Source organism: Myiozetetes cayanensis, unplaced genomic scaffold (assembly GCF_022539395.1).
Source record: "Myiozetetes cayanensis isolate MyiCay16 unplaced genomic scaffold, myiCay2020 scf1, whole genome shotgun sequence".
NCBI lineage: Eukaryota > Metazoa > Chordata > Aves > Passeriformes > Tyrannidae > Myiozetetes > Myiozetetes cayanensis.
The window spans coordinates 142,323,475-142,350,277 of record NW_026086604.1 but is presented as its reverse complement, the minus strand read 5'-3'; the positions used below and the strand labels follow the sequence as shown (position 1 = coordinate 142,350,277).

Here is a 26,803-nt window from a genome sequence, read left to right as displayed (position 1 = left end):
TTTTCCATGATTTTATATTAGGGACCCAGGATTACTATAACTGACCACTGACTGTGGTGGTTTCTGTCACTACCGATATTGAAAGCAAATGGAAACAAACAGGAGGAGCACTGAGATTTCTTCTTGGAAAAGAAAGACCAGGTAAAACTTTAGTGACACAACTTGTATTTTTCTACAATGTTTTGTAATATAAGTTGAATTAAGGCACGTTAAAGTAGGAAAAAAAATAAAGAACACTATCACAATTGGTTTCACCTTTGTTAACATCAGACCACAATTTCACCTGTGCTTTACTAGAGAATAAAAGCTACACCTTTAGTTTTTTCCTTCAAGAGTTCTATTATCTTGCTGTCTTATCCCAGGACTTTGCAAGGATTCCCTGAAGAATACTGAAATTTGTTGAGTTTTTAGATAGAGATTGTGCTGCTGCATGATTTCACTGATAATGCTGATGGAATACAGCAAAATCAATACATTCTGGGAGCAAATCCTCAAATGTATTGTATTTGGACTTGAGAGTGGTACATGAAGATTCTTGTTAAGTAGCCTTGTAAAACTGTAAACTGAAGTAAAGGTGTCAAAAGGCATCAATGATTATTTTGAAATCTCATGTAAATGATAACACATTCATTCCTGCCCTTTACCTTCCCTTTCAGCTTGTCATATCCTTACTTTCCACAGAGAAAGATGCTGGGTGAGATGGGGTCTCAGTCACATTCACCTATTTACCTTCATCTAAATCCTCTGAATCCAGCTGAAATATTCCTAAATCAGATGAGATCAGAATGAGATCCAGTGTACACCAAATATGACAGATAGGAAGTTAAAATCTGACTAATACCTTAAAAATTCATAAGGATTCAAGCTGCTGTGTGGTTTCCAGACTTAATGTGTTTACAGCACCAACAAAATCTACTTTCATGTATGTATTTATTACACAGAGTATAGACAATCTCTAAAAGCAGAAAAAGTGTATTTGTTTACGTAAAAGAAAGCATATCCAGAAAACGCAGATGAACTTTGTAATCATATTTATCTCAGCATTAAAATTAAAAAGGTAGACTAGTCCTCCCCTTCATGTTTGAATTAAAATTTAAAACAAATTTTTAAATCCTTCCTTTAAAACCCCTAATGGAATGAAAGAAGTAAATCTGGTTGTGAATGCCATTATGAATTTCAGAGTCTATTCTTGGTGATGTAATTTGTATGCTGTATTTGAACAAACTGTCATGTTAATGACATTCCTCAGTCTGGTGTCTTCAATAATAAGCAAACTGAGTTTTAAAATGTAGTTGATGGGATTTTTTCTCTCTCAGACACCCTATGAGGAAAAACAGAATTTCCCATTTACTTTCATGACCTCTGATTTAAAAGCAAAGATTGCACATTATTTACTACTGGATGATTTTCCTGAAATTTAATGAGGACTAAGTACAAATATGACAGAAGTAATTATCACAGTTTTATTCTGCACAGTCAGGGTCTCCTTGTGCTGTAATTGCAAGCCTTTCATTCAGCTGCTGATAGCAGAGTTATTATCATAGTACTTTACGTTATTTCAGAGAGGAGGGAAACAGATTTCTACCTCACTTCTGCTCTGCAAATTTATCCCAAGGACTCATTTTGCCTGGCCTTACACTGCAGTGAAATTAAAGACCTATGGGAAGAACTTGGACTAAATCTTTCCTGATTCTCCTCACCCATTCCCAGCTGCTTTGAGGCCACCAACCTAACCCCAGTTTTCACATCACACTGGAGGGAAAGGAGGTATTGAGGAGGGGTAGCACTTTTTAAAATGAAGAAACATGTGGGCAGGAGGCCAGCTCATTGTCTAGCACAGGGATTTTTTTTACGGTGTGCTGCTGCACTCATTCAGGCTGCAGTTAAGGTTGAGTGAGCCCCAGCTGGAGACTGGACCACTGACCCAGAAGCTGGAGATACCCAGCCACATGTACCTGACTGGCAGCCTCCCTTTCTGAAGCTCAGATATAATTACTTTATTTTACACTCTTCCTCCATCAGACAGCTGACACACGTGGGGAGGAAAAAGCCTCTTCCAGTCAGTTCAGCCCGTACTGATCCTGAGCTATTAATGCCCACCTTGCAGCTCATCAGAGTGCTCACTCCTCACCCAAGCACTGCAATGCCAAATGCACCGGGAGCATCCCTGTCTTGATATGATAATTACCGAGGTTATTTAAGTGGAAAGACAGCAGCCTGAAGGAAAGAAATGGTAGGATTTTTGCAAGGGCAAGTGAAGGCAGATCAGTACTGTATTGGTACTCCACATCCACTGCACACTTACAAGCACACCGACTCAATGTGTGCCTGTTAACAGAAAAGATCTGGCTGTAATACCTGTACATCCACAGTAAATACTGCAGAACTGAGTGCCCAACACAATGTTCCAGTAGCCAATTGAGGGGGAGAGGAACAGAGACTGAATCTCTCTGCCATTCCTATATTCTACCTCATTGTACAAAAACTATACCAGATTAACAAATATGTTTACACTATCCCGAACATATTTTATTTATTTATTAATTCAACAGTTTGCAGGGAATCTTTCCAAACCATGGGTTTGCAAAGCAGTGATTTCCTCCTGTCAACCTCCCACCGCATCACCTTCAGGAAGCACAGATTCTGATCTACTGCTTTCAAAATAGCAAAATGACTACTGACTTAGTGAAACGAACTCATGTAACTATCTGCAGCATAACTTTCCTTGGAATAGCAGGTCTGCACAAATGTCAGCTGTGCACTTGTCCCCACACAGATAACAGTAGGTTCTCTATCCTACCATTAAGAAAAGGAACTCAAGAATTTCTCTTGGTAGTTTTTCTTGGTTATGCAAGTTACTGGGTACTTGTCTCAGTCTTATAAAACTCTTGTGAACCCACTTTTCTCTGGGTATAGAAATATTTCTGTAGGAGATATTACAGCAACCATAAGATTTTCTGATTCATCAGTGTGACTTGTTTTATTGAACAAAACTCTTGCGTCTGGAAAAGCTACAATATCTTACTTGTAGTTATTATCTCCCACTCCTGTGCTTCCCACAAAACTTCTCCATTTTTATGACCAAATTAAGGCTTGACCAAATATAACTCAGCAAATGTGTCCTGAAGACATGCAAACAGGGCACTGAAGCCCTGGAGCTGGACCTCTGTGTATGACTTTACAAGCAGGATACATATTCCTTGGAGCACCAACTCAGCTGTGATCTGCTGATCCTGGTGCCAGATCTTGGTTTAGTCAGTGACATACCTAAAAGTAGTCAAAAACCTCTAATTTGTGCATTTCTGTTCTTGTCCTCTAAAATGGAAACTGGCAATCCCCGAATGTGCAGGTGCTTTGGTTCCCATCTATCCTAAGCCAAAGACAAAAAAACCCTGAAGATGTTTGTTGACTTCTGTGTATTTTCTAACTCTTTGAATATAGCATTTTGATATGTTGAAGGAAATGAAGCTTTTGAACTCTGCTGAAAGGAAAGAGAACAAAGATCAGGGAACAGTTTCTATGTACTTGTGGGTTTTTTTAAGAAAAAAAGTATTGCCAACAACATTGGAAGTAAGCAGCCTGTAATTTCATGCTGTTGCAAATTGTCAGCTGCCTTGCCCACACGAAGTCATTTAACTGGGGGAGTGATACTCACCAGGAAAATGAACCAGTAATGCCATATACAGCCCACTGCAGTGAGATCTAATTCTCCATCCTAAGTTCTTTTTCATAGTTTCCCTTTAATAACTTTAATTAGTGCCTAATTAATGTGAATGAAAAGCATGAGAAAAAGTGACTCCAACACCAGCAGTACCACAGAGGTCAAGAACACTGTGCCCTTTTTCCCCTTCACATGGACACCATGACACTTCCATTGAGATGGTATGACAGGGCAATAATACTGGCACGATCACACCTATTTTGTGTCTACAAAGAGACCTTTTCTCCCTTTCGCCTTTCACAGACCAGAGAGGATTCAACTTCCATAAGGTGGGAAGGGGCAGCTGAGCCACACCGGAGTATCTGGATAAAAAATATTGGATTGACCTACTTTGCAGTTGGACTGAATATACAGGGGTTAAAGGATCTTGTTCTTGCTTTGAAAACAGCAAGCTCAGAGAACCACAAGAGCTACAGAAACACCAGGTTGCTCATCAGTAGGTCACCAGAGGCAGAAAGGTAAGAGGAAATGTCACTTCCTGATGCAGAAGAAGCTCAGAAGTCTGTGCAGCTCAGCTCTCCATGCTTACAAAAACTATTCCTCCCATGGCTGTAGCTAGTAGGGCAAAGCAAAAAAGAACAAGCTACTTTTACCTCCTCAGAGAAGGAAAAGCTCCGCTAAGGGTATAGCATTGAATTTTTTAATCTGTAATTTAATAATACCAAGTACAGAAAACGTGACAGTATTACAAGGTAGAAAGAGGACTATCTAATGACTTTTTGTTTTCTTAGTACATAAACTTCAAAAGTATTTCTTTGTTTGTTTGTTTTCAATTCTTCAATTTGTAAGGACAGCCTGAAACATCAGAGTTGTGAGGTGCTCACAACCTGAGGTTGCACAATCTGAGCAGTGAGGTGCCTCAAGTGACCATACTTTGGCAACAAGGAAAAATAAGGATCAACTATTTGGATTACTTCTCATCTGTTACCGTACTTACAATTGGACTAGCATTGATGTAGTCTGAATTGTCGTGGCTGCTTTCACCTTTCAGACATATCCTGGAATGGTCATCTGCAAAGGAGAAAATAAGAGAATAAAGTTTCTACACCAGTATTCTGCCCATTTTAAGTCACAAAGTCAGATTAATGTGCATTTCAAGACAGGTAAATGGTGAATATCAGAAAGGATATTTCCTTCTGATTCCCAGCCTAGCCACAGCATTGATACAGCCACAGCATCAGGGTCTGACTCAGGAATGATGCACTGGGATATTCCAGAGTCTCAGGATTACAAAAGCCTGTCTTCATGAGAATGCACTGTGATGTGCTACAACCTCTCATAATTAAAACAGCAATATGTGCTGTTCAGGGAGTTTAAGACGTAAACTAGGCAAATCACTAAAAACCTCCCAGTACTATAGGAAACACCCCTGTGTTTCCTATAAAAGAGGAAAGCTGATGGGACTTTGTCCACCTGGCTTCTCTACAGAATAAACAGCAGGAACAGTTGAGAGATGGACAGTAAGTTAACCTGCCCTGATCAAAGATCAGTGCTGCGTGGTGCTCTACATGGAGAGACGATACAACTTGAAGATGAAATCCCAGTGAACTTAAGTACAACTGGAGCACACATAAATATCTTACACTGGTGCTATTGTAGCTGGTTCAGACACCACTAGTAAGGAAAACACTGGTTCTGCACATAGGAGACTTATGTTGTTTGCCTATCATCAAGATTATTTTATCACTTTTTAACTTGTAATTTTACTGGTGCTAGCTCAATTATATTTAAAGCTGGTACATGCCAAACTCTAGTCCTTTTTTTTTCTTTTTTTTTTTAATTTTTTATTTCAGGATGTATATAATGGATGGGTTTTATTTATCTATACTTAGTGGCAATGCAGATGTCTGCATCTCTTTCAATCATCTATACTCACTTTCTGCTAAAAGAAATATTTCTAGATGATGAATCATTTCATCCTGATTTAGCTGTCTCAAACAGGCTGAACTGTACTCAAGAAATGCCATTTCTTTCCACTGACTAAGAAAGAAAGACCAGTCCACACTCATATAATTTATGTGAGAGATGTCTAAGTCTTTACATAAGAATCTCATACAACTTATACCTGATACATAACCAGCATGATTTATACTTCTTAGCAAACCTATCCTGCAGAGTGTATTGTGGGAAGAGGTGGTGGAGCTGCCCTCTCTGTAACTCTCTACAGCTGAGCATGGATACTGATGTTTGGAGAGGATCTTTCCACTGATTTTTCAAATAGACAAAATAAGAGTACAGGAATACAGCCTGTCCCCGTTTGTACCTCGTCTAGTGGCCTGTGAGACCACTCTTAACACCAGGATTCCAAGATGCTTTTTAAACTATTAAGTACCAATTAGTATTTTAATAACGAGGAATAATAAATGAGTTATCAAATATTCTAAGTACCTCACAGGAGGTTAGGTTTATCCAACAGTAATGCCATGGCAGTTCAATATATGAGGAAGACAGAGGGATGCTTGTATGAGTTATTGTTTAGAGTCATTCAATCTCATCAAACAACATCAACAACATTCTCCTGGAATAAGATCAGTGATGAGTAAGTCATGTCAAATTCATCAAATGAAAGAAGAGATGGTCTTCAGTATTCATATAAAATTATTTTCACTGATAAGGTTTCAGCACAATAGAAGGATGAAGAAGATGAGAAAGGGAACATGTTCATTCACATTATTCACTTCCACCTCGCTTTGGCACCATTGCACAAAAAATCCAAAATGTAAAACTGAACTTTTGACACCTGAAATCTTGGGCTACTCAATATTTTTACAGGAAGCTTTACAATGAGCATTGTCACAGAGTGCCTGAAGAATTACAGCTCTGAAACCTTCTGGCTTTGCAGGAGATATTTAGATTACATGGAGGAAATGTGGTCTCTCACATACCTTAAACTAAGCAAGCACTCAGGACAAGCCCCGTTCACTGGACAGCAAAAGTGTTTGAACTAATCACCAAAGAAAATGTGTTAAAATGTTTTCAAATGGATGAGGGAGAAAGAGCAGACAGTGATCCATCAGTTTTTAGCAAACAGATGTCAGGGTGACTCTCCAATAAAAGTCGGGTGTCAGATAAGTAACTTCAGGATTTTTCTTTTTAAAACAAAATGTTTTATCCAGACCCTCTAAATAATGCCATGTCATTATTCTGCTGTCTTGGAGGGTTTATCCAAGGGTGAGACTTGTTAAGGTTTTGGTAGTGAAAAGGTGGTGAGACTGTATTTGCACTTAGAAAAAAAGCGTGCAAAAAAGGTTGTACATGTGTTTTCTGCATATATCAAGAGTTTGCACCCATGTGTGCTTCAGTTGCAGCATCAAGCATTCATATTGACAATGAACAGATTGTGCTTGTCTATGCCTGTTATCACCTCAAAGCTTCTAGGAACTTGCATAATAGATCTTCAGAAACAGGCTGGGAAAGAAGAAAAGGAAAAAAAAAAACCACAACAGAATACCATGGACACTAGAACATTAAGAATGAGCAACTACAGGGAAAATCACTAAAGTAATAACTTTTTGGTTGTTGTTTTGGTTTGGGTTTTGTTTGTTTGTTTTGTTATGTTATGTTTGTTTTGTTTTTGTAAACTGCATATATTGATTATGTTGGAAGCAAGGAAAGAAGGAGGAAATAAAAAGGACAGGCATGTCAAAAAAAGGAAGATATATAAGATCAATCTAAAAAGCGAGAAAGAAAGATGAATGAAGAAACAGGAGAGGAGAGGGATGGTAATAAGGCAGTGAGAGAAAAGACAAATGCTGTTACTAGGTAGTGCAATCTGGCCAAGCTACAACTCGTCATCATTTTAAGTATCTACAATAGCTGCTGCTGAGTGCTGAACTACTTTGCATTTGCTATTGCTCTACAAGCCACAGCTGAAAGAAAAGCAAAATATGCACATGGATATATGTGGCAGAGAAAGCGCTTCCTAAATAAGAAGGCTACACTAACCAGTAGCTGAGAAAATATGTAGCACAATGTTGTATTTTATACACACATAAAATATAAATTGTAAAATATAAAGGATAGAGGATAAAGGACAATATAAGCAGACACACATGAGTCTGCAGTATATAAAAACTCAGCTTATAGACTAAATATCTAAGCTTTGGTATCTACATACAGATATCTTCATGTGAAGTGGTTACACTTAATGGAGCTCTGTTTAGTTGGCTAAACATGAAGATGTACTGCTTGAGAGACTGTAAAGTAGATGAGACACCGCACAAGGATAACAGATACAACACAAGACCTAAAGACTTGCACCCTGTTGAACCAGCATCCGAAGTTCACACAGGATATTCAGTGGCATCCTAGAGCTATTAATTGCACTGTAAGCTAAACACCAACTTTTGGCCATTGCACAGCTCTCCTGATGTCACTGCACTGACTGGCTCTTCACTGGTGGTATCAGGTGCTTTGACACCTGGCTCATGTGGAGGCAGATACATGGAGACACTTCAGTTTAGGCATCCTAATCTATGATTTCACTGACTCATGCCCAGAGAACTTGATTCCAATGCTTGTGTGTGGGTTTCTGGTGATATCTGAGGTGTTTTAAGGACACTCAGGCTAGCAGCTAGGAGAGGTACAAGCTTCTCACAGAGCTTGTGTTATACCTACTGGTTCTGCCTTGAGTACTTTAGGCATCTCAAATGGCACTGGATTCCTGTGTCTAAACTTAATGAACATCTATTATTTCTGTTACTAGATGGGTATTGAAAGCTTGGAAAAGTAAAACTCACATCTTCCCTCTGTCTTCTGTTTCCTTTTAATCAGATACTTCAGAAGGAACAAAATCAACAAACAAAAGGCTAAAACCAAGGAACATGGACAACCCTGGATTGTCTGAATCCAGGCAACACAGATCAGGGCAAATCATAAAACAATCAACGTGGTACATTCTGCCTGGATCATCATTATCTTCCTTATAGATTTAGACTGATTTTTTTCCATACAAAGCACTGTGTAGAACTGCACTGAAATAAGAAAGGGAAGAACTACTAAGGAGCAGAAGCGGAGCAATTTGAAGACTATGAAGCATCATAATCTGTTGATTATCATTATTTTGCCTATAGATGATCTGCACAAAATGGAACTTTTCTTGGTTCTGAACTGAAATAGAGTTCATTTATTTCAGAGCACTATTTATACATCCATTCCTGATACAGATAATGAACAAACACGGAGCAGGTGCCTGCCCTCTGTTCAGGTGTTCCATCTTTGGTGCACAACCCCTAACTGTGCTCCAAAGGCGAACAAGCCTCAGAACTGGGTGCATGTTCTGCCCACAAATGCTTTGCTCTCCTTTGTAGGAAAGTCAAACATAGAGGGTAAGCAGGTTGCTTTAACATATACCATGACCCATGGACACAGCTACAGTGGGCAGCTTTTGATAGATGTTCTCTACAAAAAGTTGTTTGCCAAATGCTTTAAATACCTGTATGTATTTATGGGATAGATACATCAAAGCATACAGTATTGACCCTATTGAGATGGGTTTGTTTGGCAGAGATGAGAAAAGGGAAAAGAAATTCTGGAAAGCTTTTTTTGGGCTGCTCATGGATTCACACAGAAAAAAAAAGGTATCACTAAATTGTAGTACTAAATATAAACATCGGCTGCCCTAAATTATAGCAATCTGCTTTTTGATTGGATAGAAGGATACAGTTTTCTTAATCTACAAGGTATAGGTTACTTGAATTGTTAGAATTTTTTTAACTAGTAATTAATTAAGTGCAGTGTCAAGGTGTTCTGTAATCAAGTATTTTAAAAGCTGTTTGTAAATAGAGAAGATAGGTATAAGAGTAAGCTATGATAAAATTGTGATGATAATAATCTAGAAATTAAATCAGTTATATAATCAGTAAAAAATAACACTATACTATTTTAAGACTGGTTAAGAAAGGAAAATGCAAAGCAAGTACAACACGATATTAAAGCTTCTTTGAGGCCTTCCTAAGATGAAATCTTCTATGTGAATTGGCAATCTTGTTCTACTTTGACAAGGTGATTATTAATATGAAAGGGGTAAGGACACACTAACAAGACATTACTCTGTGAGAATACACTGAACGTAGCACAACTCTATAGCATATAAAATCATATCAGGTTTGCTTCTTCATTTATTATGAAGCAAATCTATGACTTTTTTCTATAGTTTTAATGTCTAACAAGGAAAAAAAAGTGGGCAAACTGGGGCTTCTCATGTCAGTCTAATCTTGGAGTCTAAAATAACCAACTTATCAAAATTTAATATTGTTTAAACGCTATACCACACTTTTCACTCATCAAAAAAATAGTTGTAGGGATATAACATGACAGCTGTTTACCAGTATGCAGCCACTTCAGAAAGTGAAGGCAGGTAATTTTGTGCAATTCAGTCAAAAAGGAAAAATAGTATTTTGCCTTTTAAATGTGCTAAAATACTTTTAATTAAAACTTCAGATGGATTGTGGTCACCCTGCCCGTGTTCAAATCCCTTCCCAGGTAGTTTTGATTCAGTCTAGACACAGCAGTGGGAAGAACAGGCATAAGAAAAAATGGCACAGAGCTGAAGGCTGATAAGTGTAGGCTGATACATCCACATGGTACAATATGATGAAAAGAGACAGACTATCTGAGCTCTCAAAAGAGTTCAGCTCTCTGGTGTGGCATGACATTGAGGTACAGGAGCAAATCCAAAGGGCAGCGAGGCTGGTGAAGGGTCTGGACCACAAGTCCTATGAGGAGCAGCTGAGGGAGCTGGCAGTCTTTATCCTGGAGAAGAAGAGGCTCAGGGGAGACCTCATCACTCTCCACAATTACTGAGAGGGGGTTGTAGTGAGGTGGGGACTGGTTTCTCTTCCCAATGAACCAGTGACAAGACAAGAGGAAATGGACTCAGTGCCAGGGGAAGCTTTACATTGGATATTACGGAAAACTTCTTCACCAGAAGGGTTGTCAAGCATTGGAATAGGTTTGAGTCACCATCCCTGGAAGTACTTAAAAGATGTGTATATGTCACACCCAGGGACATGGTTTAGTGATGGACTTGGCAGTGCTGGGGTAATGGCCAAACTCAATGATCTTAGAGGTCTTTTCCAAACTAAATGATTCTTTGACACCCAAGTAAAAATCTCTGCTCTCCAGCGCTGTCACAGTCATGTCAATTCCGGATCTAGAGGTAGACAAGTCTAGTGTGAAGGATTCTATCTTACTTCATTGTATCATGCATACAGTTTCTACATCAGTCAAATAATCAGCACCAATTTATGGCAACACCTGTAGCTCCCATGCTGTCTCCAAAGCAGCAACCAAAAACCAATCTGGCTTAATTTATGAGCAGGGACTTGAAATAGCCTAAGATGGTCTGACTGAAGTCCATATTGAATAGAACACTTTAAGCAGGAAGATTAACTTGGATCAGTACCAATTTTCATGAAACAATTTTCACTTCCTGTCATGTCAGTTGAATTCTGCTTTTTCACAATGGAAAAGAGCAGAGAAATCTTGAACTCCTTTAATTAATTTAATTTTCATGGTGACTTCTTTAGAACTTCTCAACAGACCTGATCCCAAAACACATGGAAGCCAGCAAACTGCTGCTGTTGCCCCAAAAGGCTTCCGACCATCACCACATTTACTGAGAAGAATTAATGTTGCCAAACTACTGAACTCCTCTCCTAAGAAGCAAAGTATTGCAGAAAGAGCCACTACATAAACAAAAGAACCAAACCCTGCTGAAGCAAATATGCAAGGACTTATAGGCTCAGTTAAATTTTCACATACTTCCAAAGAATCTTCACTCTAAATCTGGCTATGACATTTACTTAATGTGTTACCTGTCATTTCCCTGTTTCTAAAGGAGGAATAGTACTTATTCAAGGTTCTCTCAGTGAAAATTAATGTTTTCAGGGCACTTTAAAAATTAAAATAGATATATATGTTTGCCAAGCTATCCAGCTGGATTGTGGGCACACTGATTGAGAGCATTTTGGTTGCTGTGGACTGTGCATATATTCTCAGTTTCATTTTTGTTTCATTCGCTGCTTAATAAAATGTGTGCCCATAGATTACCAATGCAATCTATGAGATACATATATTTGCATAGGAAAAATATGTTACTTTTATTTCAAGCTCAGAAGGTGGCTGCTTACAGGAAAGAACAGGTTCTAGGAATATAAACATGGGTTCCTTTTTTTTTACCCCTTTTTCTCTTTTTATCCTAAGCCTTGCAGAGAGAAGCCAGTTTGCAAACTTATCCACTGAAGCCTAAAGGGGTTCTTTCAGTGTAACTGAGTATCTGATAAACAGATGATCCAGCTCTGAGTATAGACTGCTTGTATTACTGTAGGATGGACATGACACCAACATGCCAAACTTCCTTCTGTTGAATGGCTACAGATGTCACTCTCGTACAGAAAGTATATTTCAGCATTGAAAAGCACCCCAGCTACGGGATTTCATGAGACAGCACAGCTGCAGCAGCAGTGTTACATTGGCATAGTTGTGCATTTTTGTAACATATATGCAACTTTTAAGGAGATAAACACGGTCAGGACATGCACCCAGCCCATAGCTATAGCCACATCTTTCTAGTGCACATAGAAGTTGCTCTGCATTCTGTTTGCCTGTAATCTGTAGCTTTCAAACCACTGTGCAAAGGGTATTGGGAAAAGTATCAAGAACTTAAAATGCTATCATCTGAATGAAAGGGTACATACATGGCACTACAGCCTGGGAGCGGTTCTTCTGGATATTTTCCTCCTGCTGTGCCACAGTGGTGTCACTGGGTTCGGCCTGATAAGCACACAGAGCTTCCCACTCTTTCTCCAGACGATTCTTGTTTTTCAGGTGATCTTCCATGTAGGACTGGAATTAAAAGAATACTGCATTAAGCATTTACTTAGCTAGGCTCAAAGCTAAGCTAGAAGGATGTTTCTCAGGATGGAAAGCATAGGAATCCTAAGCTTTGGAGGAAAAAAAAAAACCTCTCAGTTTTATGGCTAATTTATTCACTTCAGGGAGTTAACTTCAAGCTTATTTGTGCTATACAAAATGAGAATGTTAAAATGTACCAGTGCTAACAGAGAGGAAATGTGTGAAACATCCAGTTACTGAGCTTCAGGAGAAAAGTATTTCTTCTTCAATACTTAGAAAACATAAGCACAACCATCTCTTTCATCAGGCAAAGGAAAAGAAACAAAAATCCACTGACAAAAATTACTACAAACAATAATTCCTGTCAAACCAAAGGCTTTTAAAACTAAAGTCCAAGCACATATGCAAGTAACAACAATGATAGAGCTGTCAAAGAGAATTAAAAAAGAGCCAAGCAGAAGTGTCATGGTTCAAGCACTGGGTCATCAGAGGCTCATTCTGCATATGGACTGGCACAGAGAAGGCCTTGAACTAAGGTGTTGTTAATTAATATTAATATGTGTGGTTAAAGATTTTACATTCCATTCAGTTAAATTATCAGTGTTAGGAAAGCATCACCAAAGAAAACTGTCTTTCTGTGGCAGGAGTGATGGCCCATCAAAGTATACTGGTGCAGGTCTTAAGCTTTTGCAGATCCAGGGCTAGAGATTCAGTCCAGCAGTGGATCAGGAATTCAGTTCCAAAGATTCATGGAAAGTGAACCAAAACCCTATTTCTTCACCCCATGGACCCAAAAATCAAGTAGATGAGGGGAAAAGAGCAGAGAAGAAAAAGGGTGGGGAAAAATAGAAATCTTCCCCTCCCTTAAACATGAGAATTAAGAAAGTGATCACCTGGTACTGTAAGCATACTTTCACAACCTTGCCCAGAGCCTGCTATCTGCTCCTACAGCAAGCAGCAGAACCACCTCCCGTTACACACAGTTCATATTTGTAAATTAAACTCCATACTACCTTTACGAGGTAGGTTGACATTAACAGACTGTTTAGGAGATAGTCTCAGAGTCTGGACAGAGGTTGAGGGGTCAAGAGCAGAGCTGTGTGTGCTTCTGACCAAAAATTCGGTCACAGTGATTCCTGCTGGAGCTCTCAATAATACAGCCCAATCTGTAGCAAACCTTGTCTAGAAAAACCTCCTGTAAAGGACTTACTGTAAAATATAAAAAGCAGTTTAATTGCTAAGAAAACCTTTCTCATAGACCATCTCTGTTATGTCAACTTGTTCTTTCCAAACATGCTTTGAAGAAGAAAGGCTCTCGTGCCCTCTCAACAGGTTTAGCAGAAGGTGCAGAAAGCTTGCAGCTTCTCCTCTGCCAAACATGAGCTGTGCACTGTGCTTCCCACCTGGTCAGCAAGGCAGGATACCGCTCTCTCTTGCAGCTTGAACAGTTTTTTGATTACAGAAGAGCTCCTGACACACAGCTTTGTTTTGTGCAGTTTGTTGGGGGCCTGTGTCTTTACACAAGGTTTGTAAATCAGACCTGGTACTGAAAGGCAATTCAAGAAGCGATGCTTCCAGAAGATAAATCTTTAAGGGCACAGAAAGATACTGCATTAGAGGAAAGGTTTCTAAAGGAGGTAAAGAACAGTGGTGGCCTAGATACAATCAAAACACCTACTGTGTGATTGCTTCTTTTTTATAATGAAGGAAAAAGCATTACAGCGGACAGAGCTGTGACCTGGCAAATGGGGAGCTGGGAGAGCTGCGTGGCCCCGCCGTGTTAGGGGTGTGGGTCAGCTAATGTGTTACCAGACTTAACTTGCAAGTTAACTGGAGGAAACCATCCTCTGCTAGTTCTCTTCTCCTTGCCAAAAGGCTGTTGCTACTGGGGAAAAGAGGGAGGCTAAAGATCCTGATCTTTTCTCCTAGTGAGTCTGTGCCTGGATATGTATACTGAACATCACAAAAAAAAAAAGATAATCCCCTTTTGAAAAGAGACTTGCTGGTATATAAGAATTTTTATGAGCTAAAGGGAAAAAAACCAGCAAAATCTTACAATACCACAGAGCCAATACTCCTGGATTCAGAGCAGCTGTTTAGCATGCAGCAGAGATCAGGCAGTCAAGGACCAGCCCTCAGCATCTTCCCATTTTAGACCACAGTTTTATAATGTGATTCATTTTGACATGCCCATCACCAATGTCCCATAGACTTCAGGGACATTTTATGCAGATATACAGATCTGCCAACACTGAATCTCTCCAAAATACTGTGAGATCCACGAAGCTGTAGAAAAAGGACCATGAACATTTTATTCCTAAGGCAGGGCTCTATGTAGCAAGGAGCTTCCTGTTAACTCCAACTTGTCTCTTTGATGATTTCAAGGATGGTATTTTAAGAAGAAATTTTATTTTCCTTTTTAAATCATCAAATATGACACAGTTAAGGTAATTTGACTGCTTTTAGCGCACATGAACTTTTAAATAACTCACCTATTTTTAAAAGTTTTTACTTTTACCTTCATTTTTCAGGTAATTCTGAGTGTAAAGAGAAATGAGTCTTCAAATGAAAACACACTGCAGTCTTAACTTTAACCAGACAACCATTTTTTGTGTAGTTTCAATATCCACATCACACGTATCAGATTCACAGGGCACTTCCTGACAGACCTTGAAAAGATGTTTGACTATTTAAACAGACCCGTGGAAGGCTCTGTACAATACGAACATCTGCTTTACACACATTTTTAAAAGCTACTGAGAAAGAAACTTGCTTTAAAACATTCAGGAGCCAGACAATTCCCTCAGAGTTAAGTAATCTTTCATTTACAGTCCTTCAGAGCCCCTACGCTCATCCCCATTTTGCTAAACAGCAGCTTAGTGATTTTGAAACACTCTCTTGGGAGTGCTGGATGTACATTAAATTGAGTGGAACTTCTGATATTTTAGAGATTGTATGTCTAGTCAAATCCACTCCTTAATTAGGATGTTTTGATGAGACATTCTGCAATATTTGCCTGGTACAAAAGAAATTCATTACCACCATGTCAAACACGCACATGATTGTCCTTGTCCCAGAGCAGCAGGTAAAATAAACAGAGGTTGTCACAACTGTTATTGTAACGCTCCTCAAGCCTGCTGAAAAAGTAGAGGTCTAGTCTTGCCAATATGTCCACATCAAGGCAAGTCCTGCAATCCCAAGTATATTATTTAAACACTGTCTGCTTGGACAGCTCCGAAGCCCCTTAACTCCATTGTATTAATTTCCCTTCCACAGGCCCTCACCTGCCAGGACAATTTGTAGCCCAGTTCATACTTTCTTGTGTAGAGAGAGACGAGATATTCTTGCTACCAAACATGCCACAGGGATAAGGAGGATGTGCCGATGTTATGTGGAGAGCGCGGATGTGTTGTGATATCTATCTATTATTACTGTGTGAGACATGCCAGTTGCAAGGCAAAAGATGAGCTTTCAGCCAGAGGATGAGAAGCTGTCCCAGGGATAATAAATCTTTGGCCAAGAGAGACAGTGCCAGGGACAAATATTAAGACAGATTCCATGTGCCTGAACACGGACACAGAGACAGAGGAGCAGCCTGGCTTGGCTTTGGTAGAACTTCCACTGTGCTTGGTTGATGTTGTAATATGGGGTCAAACCACTTAGTCTTTACTTTTTTCATTATTCTTTTCTTTTTCAAGGGGTATCGAATGCGTGCTCTGTGACTAAATGAGGTTAAAAATATAACCATTAAATTCTAATCGTCTGGTCAATCTCTAAATCATAGAATCACAGAATGATTTAGGTTGGAAACGTCTCTAAGATCATCGAGTCCAACTCTTAACCCAACACTGTCAAGCCCACCACTAAACCATAACCCTATGTACCACATGTACACATCTTTTAAATACCTCCAGGGATGGTGACTCCACCACTGCCCTGGGCAGCCTGTCACAGTGCCTGACACTCCTTCCAGTGAAGAAATTTTCCCTAATATCACAGAAGCACAGAATATGCCGAGTTGGAAGAGACCCACAAGGATCATCAGGTCCAACACCTGGCCCTGCACAGGACAGTCCCCAAGATGATACACCAGGAGTATCATCCAAATCCATGATACTCTTATTGAACTCTGTCAGGCTTGGTGCTGTGATCACTTCTCTGGGGAGCCTGTTCCAGTGCCCAACCACCCTCTGGGTGAGGAACCTTTTTCTAGCATCTGACCTAAACCTCCCCTGACACAACTTAAGGCCATTCCCTTGGGTCCCGTCACTGGTCACCATAGAAAAGGGATCCCCTGGCACAACTTGAGGCTATTTCCTCTTATCCTATCACTTGTCACTTGGGAAAAGAGACCAAATACCTTCTTGAGAGATAGTATGGTTTACATCTGTTAAGATATTTATTTTTAAAATAAACACCTATTTTATCAGCTGATGTTCAGTTATTACAATTATTTTTGACTACAAAATACCAACACAGTACTCGATTAGACACCCTTTTCATGACTAAGGATGTTTCTTTCAATGAAAAGATGTGAAACTCATAAACTGACACACCTTGACAAGCCTAATTAAATTTCAAATGTCAGCTGAAGAAGCAGATGCAAAATTATCTTAATCCTTGCAAGCGGTGACCACTCAAATCCACATCATTCACCTGACAGTGCAGGAGCCACTGTCTTCAAACTGCTGCTGCTTTTTCCAGAGATGCAGAGTGCCAGGCAGTGCTGAGGTGTTTCACTGGGTCCCTCGGGGGGAATTTGGAGAGGAGAGAATTTGCTTTAGCTATTATATAGCAAGCTGTGCACTAAAAGACCATACTTCAAAAATTGTTTTGTATTCCCTTCAATTGACTTAAGTAATGGCTTTTTTTTTTTGGCCTTTATTCCTTGCTAACTTGTAGGTTGCATCGTTCTGTCTCAGGACACCCCAACATTCCTGCTGTTCTGCTTTAACTTCTTGATCTTCAGTACACATTGCACTGACTATATATGAGAAATACTTTTCTGCATAAATCTAATTTACTTTCAACTCTGTACATGGTTTTCTTCTTCCTTTTTCAGGCTTAACACTAGTGGCTTCACAGTAAATTTCTCTGTTCCTATTCGTATTACTCACAGTGCTATAGAATTTAGAGACAGAAGAAGCCTATCTGATTACCTGTTTCCAGGTCTTCAAATAATGTTGTACTAAGAATCTTTCTAACATTTGGCTGCCCTGTCTCTAAAGCAGGAGCCTAAAACACAGTTCATTACTATTTCTTGGGACTCGAAATGTTCCAAACTATACACTGCATTCCTGGAAACATGCAAGTATTTTCAATAAAGAATACTCCTCTCCTCATTTGAGATGGCTTTTTCATAGGGATGTAAACAAAACTGCTTTTCTATTGGGAACTTAATTTGCTACACATTTTCACCCATCCATTTATTTCAACCTCAGTCTGCTTGCTCAGAATATTGCTGCTCTGTATAAATTTTGCTTGTGTATATTTCAGTGTCTTCACACACCATGGATTAATGGATCTATGCAAATTATGGATATCTCTTCTTGTGACTTTTCTTCAAAGATAATTTAACTTTATTTGTTGTATGTGTTTTCAGGTCTAAGCTTTTCAAACTTTTGAATTACCCCTCTATCACCATGTCTGTGCAGAACTTAGGACAGTGATATCACTGGTAAAAAGCCATTGTGACTTCCATTCACTTCCACATCATTATTTGAAAAGTTGGAGCCAACAGCAATTCCAGTACGCAGACAGACACTCCCATACATAGCTTTTGATCATTACCTTTGCCCCATTTCAATCCACATAACTGTCCTCTAAAAATTTGACATTAATTTTTCAATTAAATATTGATGAGACAGTTTCAAGACTATATTAAAATCCATATGTATTACATCTGTTGTTTTCACTTCATCTACTGGTTTTGTAGTTTTAGTTAAATAAAAACCAATGAAGTTTGTCCAGGCAAAATTTATTCTTTGTAGAATTATGGATATTCTTACTCATTGTTCAGCTATCCAATGGAAAGGATGAAGGAGATTAGCAAATGCACAAAGGAAAGACTCCAGACTTCCCCATCCTTTTAAATGACACCCTTACACTTATCTTCCTTTTATACCCATGAAAAATCTCTTGCTAGATAATCAGCAATTCTTTTTTTAATATGAGCTCCATTATTTTCAAGGTTTGGAGTTTGGATTCAGGGAACAGCAATAGAAAGGTTCATTTCTTTTTTCCTTTTTCCTTCTCCCCACTCTTCTTTTATAAAATTATTACTCTATTCTTCTATTTTAGTGCACCCACTTGTCCAGATCTGATCAAATAAAGCTCCCTGAGATCAATGTCATTATTACAACTCTTAAGCCATATTCAGATCATACAGAGCACCACATTTTTTTCACTTTTTAAGCATTTCTCATGTGCCGGTAGTGTTTCACGGCAATACTGAAGTTACTCTGGACTCGTGTTTGCAGCAGGTTAGTCTTTCTGTCTGAGCTGCCCTGTTGTTCTTGCAGAGACCAAAGGCTGGGAGCTCATCCCGTGTTTCCATGAGGAATGCTTTCAGTGGTGCTGAAACACGGGAGCAGAGCCAAACTATGCTCATGCTTTCCTACCTTTCTTCCTGACAAAGCAGACCTCAAATAAACAGAGGATAAACACTATCTCACCCAATTTCAGTCTTTTGACCAACTAATATGTTAAGAAAATCAGTTTTCTCCAACAGTTATTTGCTCTATTGAAGCACCAGTTGTTTCTAATGCTCTGATCCAACCAACCCACAATAATGCAGAGCCTATAGTTGTTATTAAGACCAGCTTCATCTCTGAAGCACCTCTCCATAACTGTTATAAACAACAGTTTTAGACCTAACATGGCAAATCAAGTTTTCAATATTAACTGCAGATAAACGTGACTTTATTGGACTAGTTATACTGAGCTTATATATAAACACACAAAATTATTGTCAGTATCTCACAAAACTTGTATCTGGAAGAAGTGTCAGTAAATTAACATCTGGCTATAAAGTCTCACATGCTTTCAATCCTGGGGAGTGTTCTGCATCCACTACTTTAATAGAACCAGGATTTCATCATGTAATTGGTCAGATATCTCAGGCTCCTTTCTCTTTCCTAACTTGTCCTGTGCCATCCCAGATCTCCTGTTTATAGTAACCACAAATGAAAAACTCTAGGAAACAAAACCTTGGCAATTTGGATTTTCTCTTTATAAAATACACTGAGAAATTATTTTTCCTCCTTTGTGTTTGCAGCCATATTACTACCATGATGTGTTTTGATATAATTTTTCTTGTATTTCTCAGTACCTGATTACATCAGTGAAAAGATTAGTTTTGAAGCTTTGTCAGTTATGTACTGGAAAATACTATGGAGCTCTACTTGTAATTTGGCACAAAACACTACTAATGTACATAGTATCATAGGTGATGATGGAAAACTGAAAAAAAACCCCAAAGACAAAGGGAGGGAATTCACTGACAAAGAAACTATTCAGTGTGGTAGAAAATAATATCCCTAGAGTGCTTCAAATAGGTTGTATTACTCGGAAATAAATTAACTTCCATGGTAATATCAACCAACAATAAAAAATGACATTCCATAGATTCAGTTTCATATTTTTAGATGTAAAGCTTATTATAAACAACTAAGCATGCACTGCACACAGAGAGTGGCCATGCTTTAAGCACGCCATCTAAAATTATTGTAATTATTGTCCTTGTTTTGTTACAGAAGTATCATCTTTGCATGAGCAGTGTAAGGCTTTAACCTACCAGACTAGACCAGTGTGCAACTTTTGCAAGAATGACTGTAATTCACAAGTACATTAGATGGTAACCTGTGTTCTGTTTACCTAAATTAATATACCCTTGATGTAGCGTGTATCACCGTCTCTCCCTCTCTTAATGCTCTGATAATAGAGTTTTGTAACTTGTAAAAGGATTACTTCAATCCAATCAGCAGGTGCTGGGATCAGTGTGTGTCACACAAACCCTTGCTAATCCCTTTCCTTACAGCTCCCAGCTGCTAAAGGTGCTCAATGAAATCCCAGTGAAATGGCTGGGTACAACCTGGTGTGGACTGATGCAGGTTTCCAACTCTGGAGGAAATCTTGGAAAGGACATGTGATGCTCTTGCATACACTGCTTCAATTTTTGCAACTTTTTGCTTCAGTCTGAATGATGGAGACAGGTATGCTTTTGAAAGGAAACTTAGCTAAGAAATTAAACATTAAAAACCATAATGCTTAATTATGAAATATTTACCTGGATTTCTAAATATAGCAGAAGATAAATTCACTGTACAAAGAATCCCTTCTCAAGGATTATAAGCTACTTAATGGTGTCTTCTAGGTCTTAAAATACAACCACCCTCAACTCCTCCTCCTTACCCCTTTTCTTGAAATATAAATTACGCCTATGAAGTTTCACCCCTGCAATTACTTTGCTTTAAATAAACCTCAACAAAAAAGAGAAGATGATTACCATAAAAGGAATATAATTTGCTCCCTTATTATATTTCTATAGCTCCTTCTGTCCAACTGTCTGAAAGTACTCACATTACTTCTGCAGGGGAGGCAAGTATCATTGCTGCTTCACAGATGGGAAATGAAAGGGCAGAAATATCAAAATGAATTTCCCAGGGTCACAGAATATGCTCACTCATTTTGCAAGAATATTCTTGACTGTTTTTTCCCTATCCCATGATCATGTTTATAGACATGGCTGAAGGTCAGGCAACTTTAATGAATCCATATCTGATAACATTTTTTAAAGTAGAGTATACCAAATGTTCTGACTGGATGGAATTAGAACAGGTTTTTAGTCTGGGGGTTTTGTTTAGAAGTACAGGGTTTAAGTGGCTGCTGAGTGGAGGCAATTAATTTATGCACATGTTGAATGTTGCTTATACAAAGACACACCAAACTAAATAATAAAGATTTAAAAGGTGAATTATCCAGAATCAATTTCTAAACTTTCTGTACCTCTTATAATAGATTTCAGAATAAAAATCTGAAATAATAAATAGCCTTCAAATAAAGGAAGAATATTACTTCAGAAAACGGAGGGCTAAACCTCTTAGCCAAATACTGTTATTTCACAGCATGGGATATGTTGTGACATTTCTTAAAAGCAAAAATAAATCCAAAACAAAAAAAAACCAATCCAAACCTTCCCATTAAAAACAGCTCTGCAGTACAGGAACTGGAGCCAAGGAGAGTGTCAGCTGAATTCATCAACTGAGACATTTTGGGAAGCGCTTCTGGTAGCTTTGCTAAAATATAAAAGCACAAGATACGCAGTTGAATAAAACCCAGCAGGAAAACTGCACAAAAACGTACAAATCAAGTCCTCTGACTCTTTATGATAAATATTGACACCCAACTCCATTCTCAAACAGGAAACTACTATTTACTTCTTACACATTAGGTATATTTTTCTGATGATCCTTTCTTCTCACTTCATTTTTTTACTAATGTTTTGAACATCCTACTGCAATCCAAGATATATTTGTGATTCATTTACATGCCTGTTGTATGCCTGAAATGAAAACTTTAAAAATGTATTACCGCACACTAATTACCTAGCTGAAAACACAAAACTAAATTCCCTGGCTTCTTCCTCTCCTAGACCCACTAACTCAATTAAGCATCTAAATTTGGGTTCTCTGTTGGGTACTGTATTTTCAAATTTAGATTTTAATGAATTAAAGTCTGTGGTTTTTTTCAGAGCACTTGTATAGTCTTCATTTACTATATATATAAAAATCACCAGGAGATAAAAAAAGAAATCTGAGAACATCATGTTTAAAAATAGTTTTCTCTTCAAGTATGGTCATGTTCTTCAGAGATAACGAGACCAGTAAAACCAAGGCAACTATGACCACATACATCCAAGTGATACAGCATACAATGTGATTTATAGATAGTCTAGCAAATTATGCCTCTGTTAGACAATGGCCATCTTAAGGGGAGAAAGGAAAATATTATTTTTACAAACATAACATCCCTGCTAGAGCAAAGGCGTAATCAGTAATGCTCTTACTACTACTCTTAAACTTATGAACAAAAGTGAAAAGGTGCTTCTCCAGAAACAAATAATAACTCATAAAGGGAAACCCCTCTGCTTTTCAGTGTGTGGTGGTTTGTGTTTTTTTTGGGGGAGGCCTGGGGGGTGGGTATCAAATTGATAGGGTTTATACAGAAACACACACATAGGTTTGTGAACATTGAGAACATGCAAAACAAAATCCTAGAAGTCTTACAATTCATGCAACACCCACAGCCCAGGGGCAGAATATGCATATAAGCACAAGTGACCATATGGTCACCTCTGAGAAAAAACAGGGACAGAACAGACTGGATAATCAGCCTTTCCCTTAGAAAACTCCCACAAACAGTTAGAGACAGGAAACTTCAAACTCCACAAACATCTTCAGTGATCAAATCCTTGTACTCAGGACCATTTTGGAACAGAGTCCCCTTACCTAGGAAGTTCCACATTTGCCCTCTGCAAACCACAGAGAAGAAACCTGATTAGCGTAACTGCCAGTTACATGGATGCACAGCAAACCCAGTGCAATAGTAAAAACAAAGAGCTTGACTTAAAAGATAGCTCAGAAAGCAGGTTGGATTTTTTTTTTTGTTTCAATGGTTGGACTTGATATTGGAGGCTTCTTCCAACCTAAATGATTATATGATTCTATGACAGAAAGCCATGAAGAAACTCTTTTTCACAGAAGCACTTTCAGGACTTAATGGAGATGACTGTGGGAGAAGACATGCCTGACTTCTGCCCTGCCCCTTCCATGTCACACTCACAGCCATCATAAGCCAACATGCAGTAGCAGAATAAGCAATGCTGGCCACGAGAAAGATGCAGCTGGCATCTACCCAGTTCCAAAATCTAGAGGAAGTGTCCCATTTTTTAGGTAACCTTTTATCTGTGCACCATGGGATTTTCAACTGATGTTGGCCTAGCTCAGTGATTCTCAAATTCTCAAATATTTTTCTCATGAAAGCATTCAAAAGGGATTGTGAAGTGATGGTAGAAAAGCTTTAGAAATGCATAAGCTGAAGATATCCTGCCTACTCCTGGGACTCCTGGGTTTCCATGGAAGCCAGTAAAGGATAACACTTTAAAGAAGTTTGAGGAACACTGGTCTAATCCACAGACGAAAATATTTGAAGTGACAGAGGGCAAAATAGGAACAAGGAAAAAAACAATGTGAAAGAGGACAGAAAAAGAAGCCAAGAACAGACTGTAGAGGTCAACAAAGAAGTGAAATAATGAAAGAAGGCACTATACTGCAAAGGAAGAAAGTCGGAAAAACAAAACCCAGAACACAGCAAATTAGGAAAATGCTATAGGAAGAAGCAAATTTTGGTCATGGCTGATAATTCTCAACATTTCCTCGCACAGTGTTTCTTTTCCTTCAAATGCTGAATAAGGAGAATACATTGAGAGAATGACAGTAGTAATTCTGAGTAGACAGTAGAAGTACAGTTTGTTAAACAGAAAGAAAAAGAAAAATAAAGAACTTAAAATTCAGTGTATGTGTGCATGTGCATGTGTGTGATTGCTAAGGATCTATCAGACTGGGCATATATTTTTAAAGAAAACTGTTATCAATTCAGAAGAGACCCAAAGAATGGGGGGTCAATTTAGAAGAGACCCAAAGAGACCCTTTTCTGTCACAGAGGTTGTTTACTATAGATTGCACATCCTCAGTTTGGTTCTCACAACTTTTTCCAACGTGTAGTAAATATCTTTCAGCAAGCTCTCCAAATACATAATATTTTGCTCTTAGATGAGGCCAAAACTAAACTCACAGAACGAAATATGACAAACCCAGGTGCAGAACCCCTTTATACCTTCATGTCCTACTTTCATGTCTTAAAAAAAGACTAACGAGGAACAAAAAAGGGTAAAAACATTACTCTTTGATACAACCCTTCTTCTATTTAAGCCAATATGATTAGTTGTGAGAGCACAGCACTGGGACATGAGGGAATGCAGGTCTACTCCTGACTCTGCTTCCTTGACCTTAGGTTAGTCTTGGTCAAGATGCTTCCCTGTCTGTGCCTGAGTTCCCTGGACTAAAGACACAGGATAATGATATCGACCTTTAAAAAGAGCTTTGAACCTACTGATCAAAAGTGCTATATGAGAGTTGGCTTATTATTATTTTGGTTACTGAAGTGAGTTGAAAGGGTCCTGGTGACTTTAATCAAAATTTCTTATATCAGGCCCCAGAATGCCACATGAAAGACAAAGTTTCTGGAAATTCAGTTGTGAAGATACACAAAGGGTAAGTCGAAGGCTGGTGCATACCCTCAGGTCCTGCAGAGTTTTCCTGACAACAACAAAACTTCAAACAGGCACAAAAGTAATTTCTGGACTTCCAGAAAAGATAATATATTAGGCACCATTAGCATATTCACGACATTAACAGCAATTAGACACTATTATGATGCTTTCAGTCAAACTGGTCTAAAGCAAACAAACACATCAAAAGGTGAAAGAAGGCACTGAGGAAAGAAAAAAGCACTTTTTTTTTAACATGCCCACCTAAGCAGCAGCAGGGCATCCCTCCTGCTGTGAGGCAGCACTGCCCTGGGGATCTTATGTTGTTGCTTCTGGCTGGTGGCTGTGGTTAATAAAACCAACCCTTCCAGGTACCTTCCAGCTAAAGCAGTAGATAAATAGCTGCATCAGAAATACTCCTGCATTTAGAAAAGCTTTGGGTTTGGATTCTGCATTAGCTTCGTCCTTGACAAATTCCATTCCTTTAAGTCTACCCCAGACTACTACATCGGCATGGTGACTCCCTTGCTGTCTGGTCTACGTGGTTTGTTATGATTCTTACAGATGAAGAAGGATCCTTCATGTCTTTGACCTAACACGTATTTATAACACATGCAAAACATGAGTTTACAATAAAAGTGCTTCTCTGGGTATCATTACCAACTGTTTAAGCTAAAAACACTTTGATTTTGTCTGATGAATGAAGCGAACATACACTCTACGACAGCTACAACAGCACTCAGTCTGCAAGACTGTTCCAAAGGAACACTGTAGGACTACAGACAGAAGGATCAGTTATCTAACCTGTGATATTCAGAGTGAACCCAATGAAGTTCAACAAGGTTCACACAGAGGTAAAGCCTGGAGAAATCTCATGGTAGAGCAGGTACATAAGGGTTTGTTGTGCTGATGGTACTTCTGTACACAGTCTATCTGCTCAGGCAAATAATGTATGAAAGCATTGAAATGACCTCTGCCTATTCTACTGGCAAAATCTGTCACTGGCAAAGACATGTGACAACTTTCCCATTAGCTTTTTCCTGTAATGGGACACAGGTAAATTAGAAGGGTTCTTTAATATACATCTCCTCCAGTAGCAATGTGGCTGAGACCACCACAAATTAAATTTTGTAAATTATCACCGCTGTGTTTTTCACCATTTATGTCACTATACATTCACAATTTCCTCATCCCAAGGAGTGACAACAGCTTTGTCAGCTTCATTTGTACGCTCCTACAAGAGACGAAAATTGCAAATATTGTAAGGAAAAGTTTGTAATATTTAAAATGCCAAATAGTTTTTCATTAACACTGAAAAGTTGTGTATGTTATATTTCTGCTCCCAAATATCACCCACCACTGAATAATCTTCTCAAGCCACATGACACTAATAAAAATATACAAAACCTGAAAACATACCAGCATTTAAAGGAATAAAAAGGCCTAAATAAACATGAAGTAACATTGTTACTGAATGTAATTATAACCTTTTTTTGTGTCATAAAAATATCACCAAGATGTAGGGCCTGATTCTGACTCGGCTCCCACTTGCTAATCACTCGTCTGCAGATACAGCCCTGGGTGCAATTTCAGTTCTCAGATTTTTCTACTGTAGCTTTTTTTTCCCTTGTTATCTCAGTAGACATCTTCACTTTAGTGAGATGGATATTGAACTACCATCCTGCCTCACATTCCAGGAATATGCACACAGCAAGCAGCTCAGCATCAGCTCACACATGAACAGCCTTAGCTCCCATAAAATATTCATTCATTTAAAAAATATTTGCACCCTGCTGTCAAACTTAGACAAATTCATACTGAGCCTCAGAAAATAGCTGTTTTAATGGTAAATGATGTTCCAGAAACCTCTTTCAGGCTAAACACTCTCGTCAAAATTA

At 38.6% G+C, this 26,803-nt stretch overlaps 1 protein-coding gene across 1 annotated transcript in view; it reads right to left on the bottom strand.

The window, feature by feature from the left end:
- Window positions 1–26,803, bottom strand: part of PTPRN2 (protein tyrosine phosphatase receptor type N2) — a 642,194-nt gene that overhangs the window by 50,548 nt on the left and 564,843 nt on the right. Inside the window, exons 15-16 of the mRNA XM_050310509.1 lie at window positions 12,421–12,568; window positions 4,659–4,732 (exon numbers count right to left, since the gene is read on the bottom strand). Of these exons, the coding sequence (XP_050166466.1) occupies window positions 4,659–4,732; window positions 12,421–12,568 (222 nt within the window). The remainder of the gene's footprint in view (window positions 1–4,658; window positions 4,733–12,420; window positions 12,569–26,803) is intronic.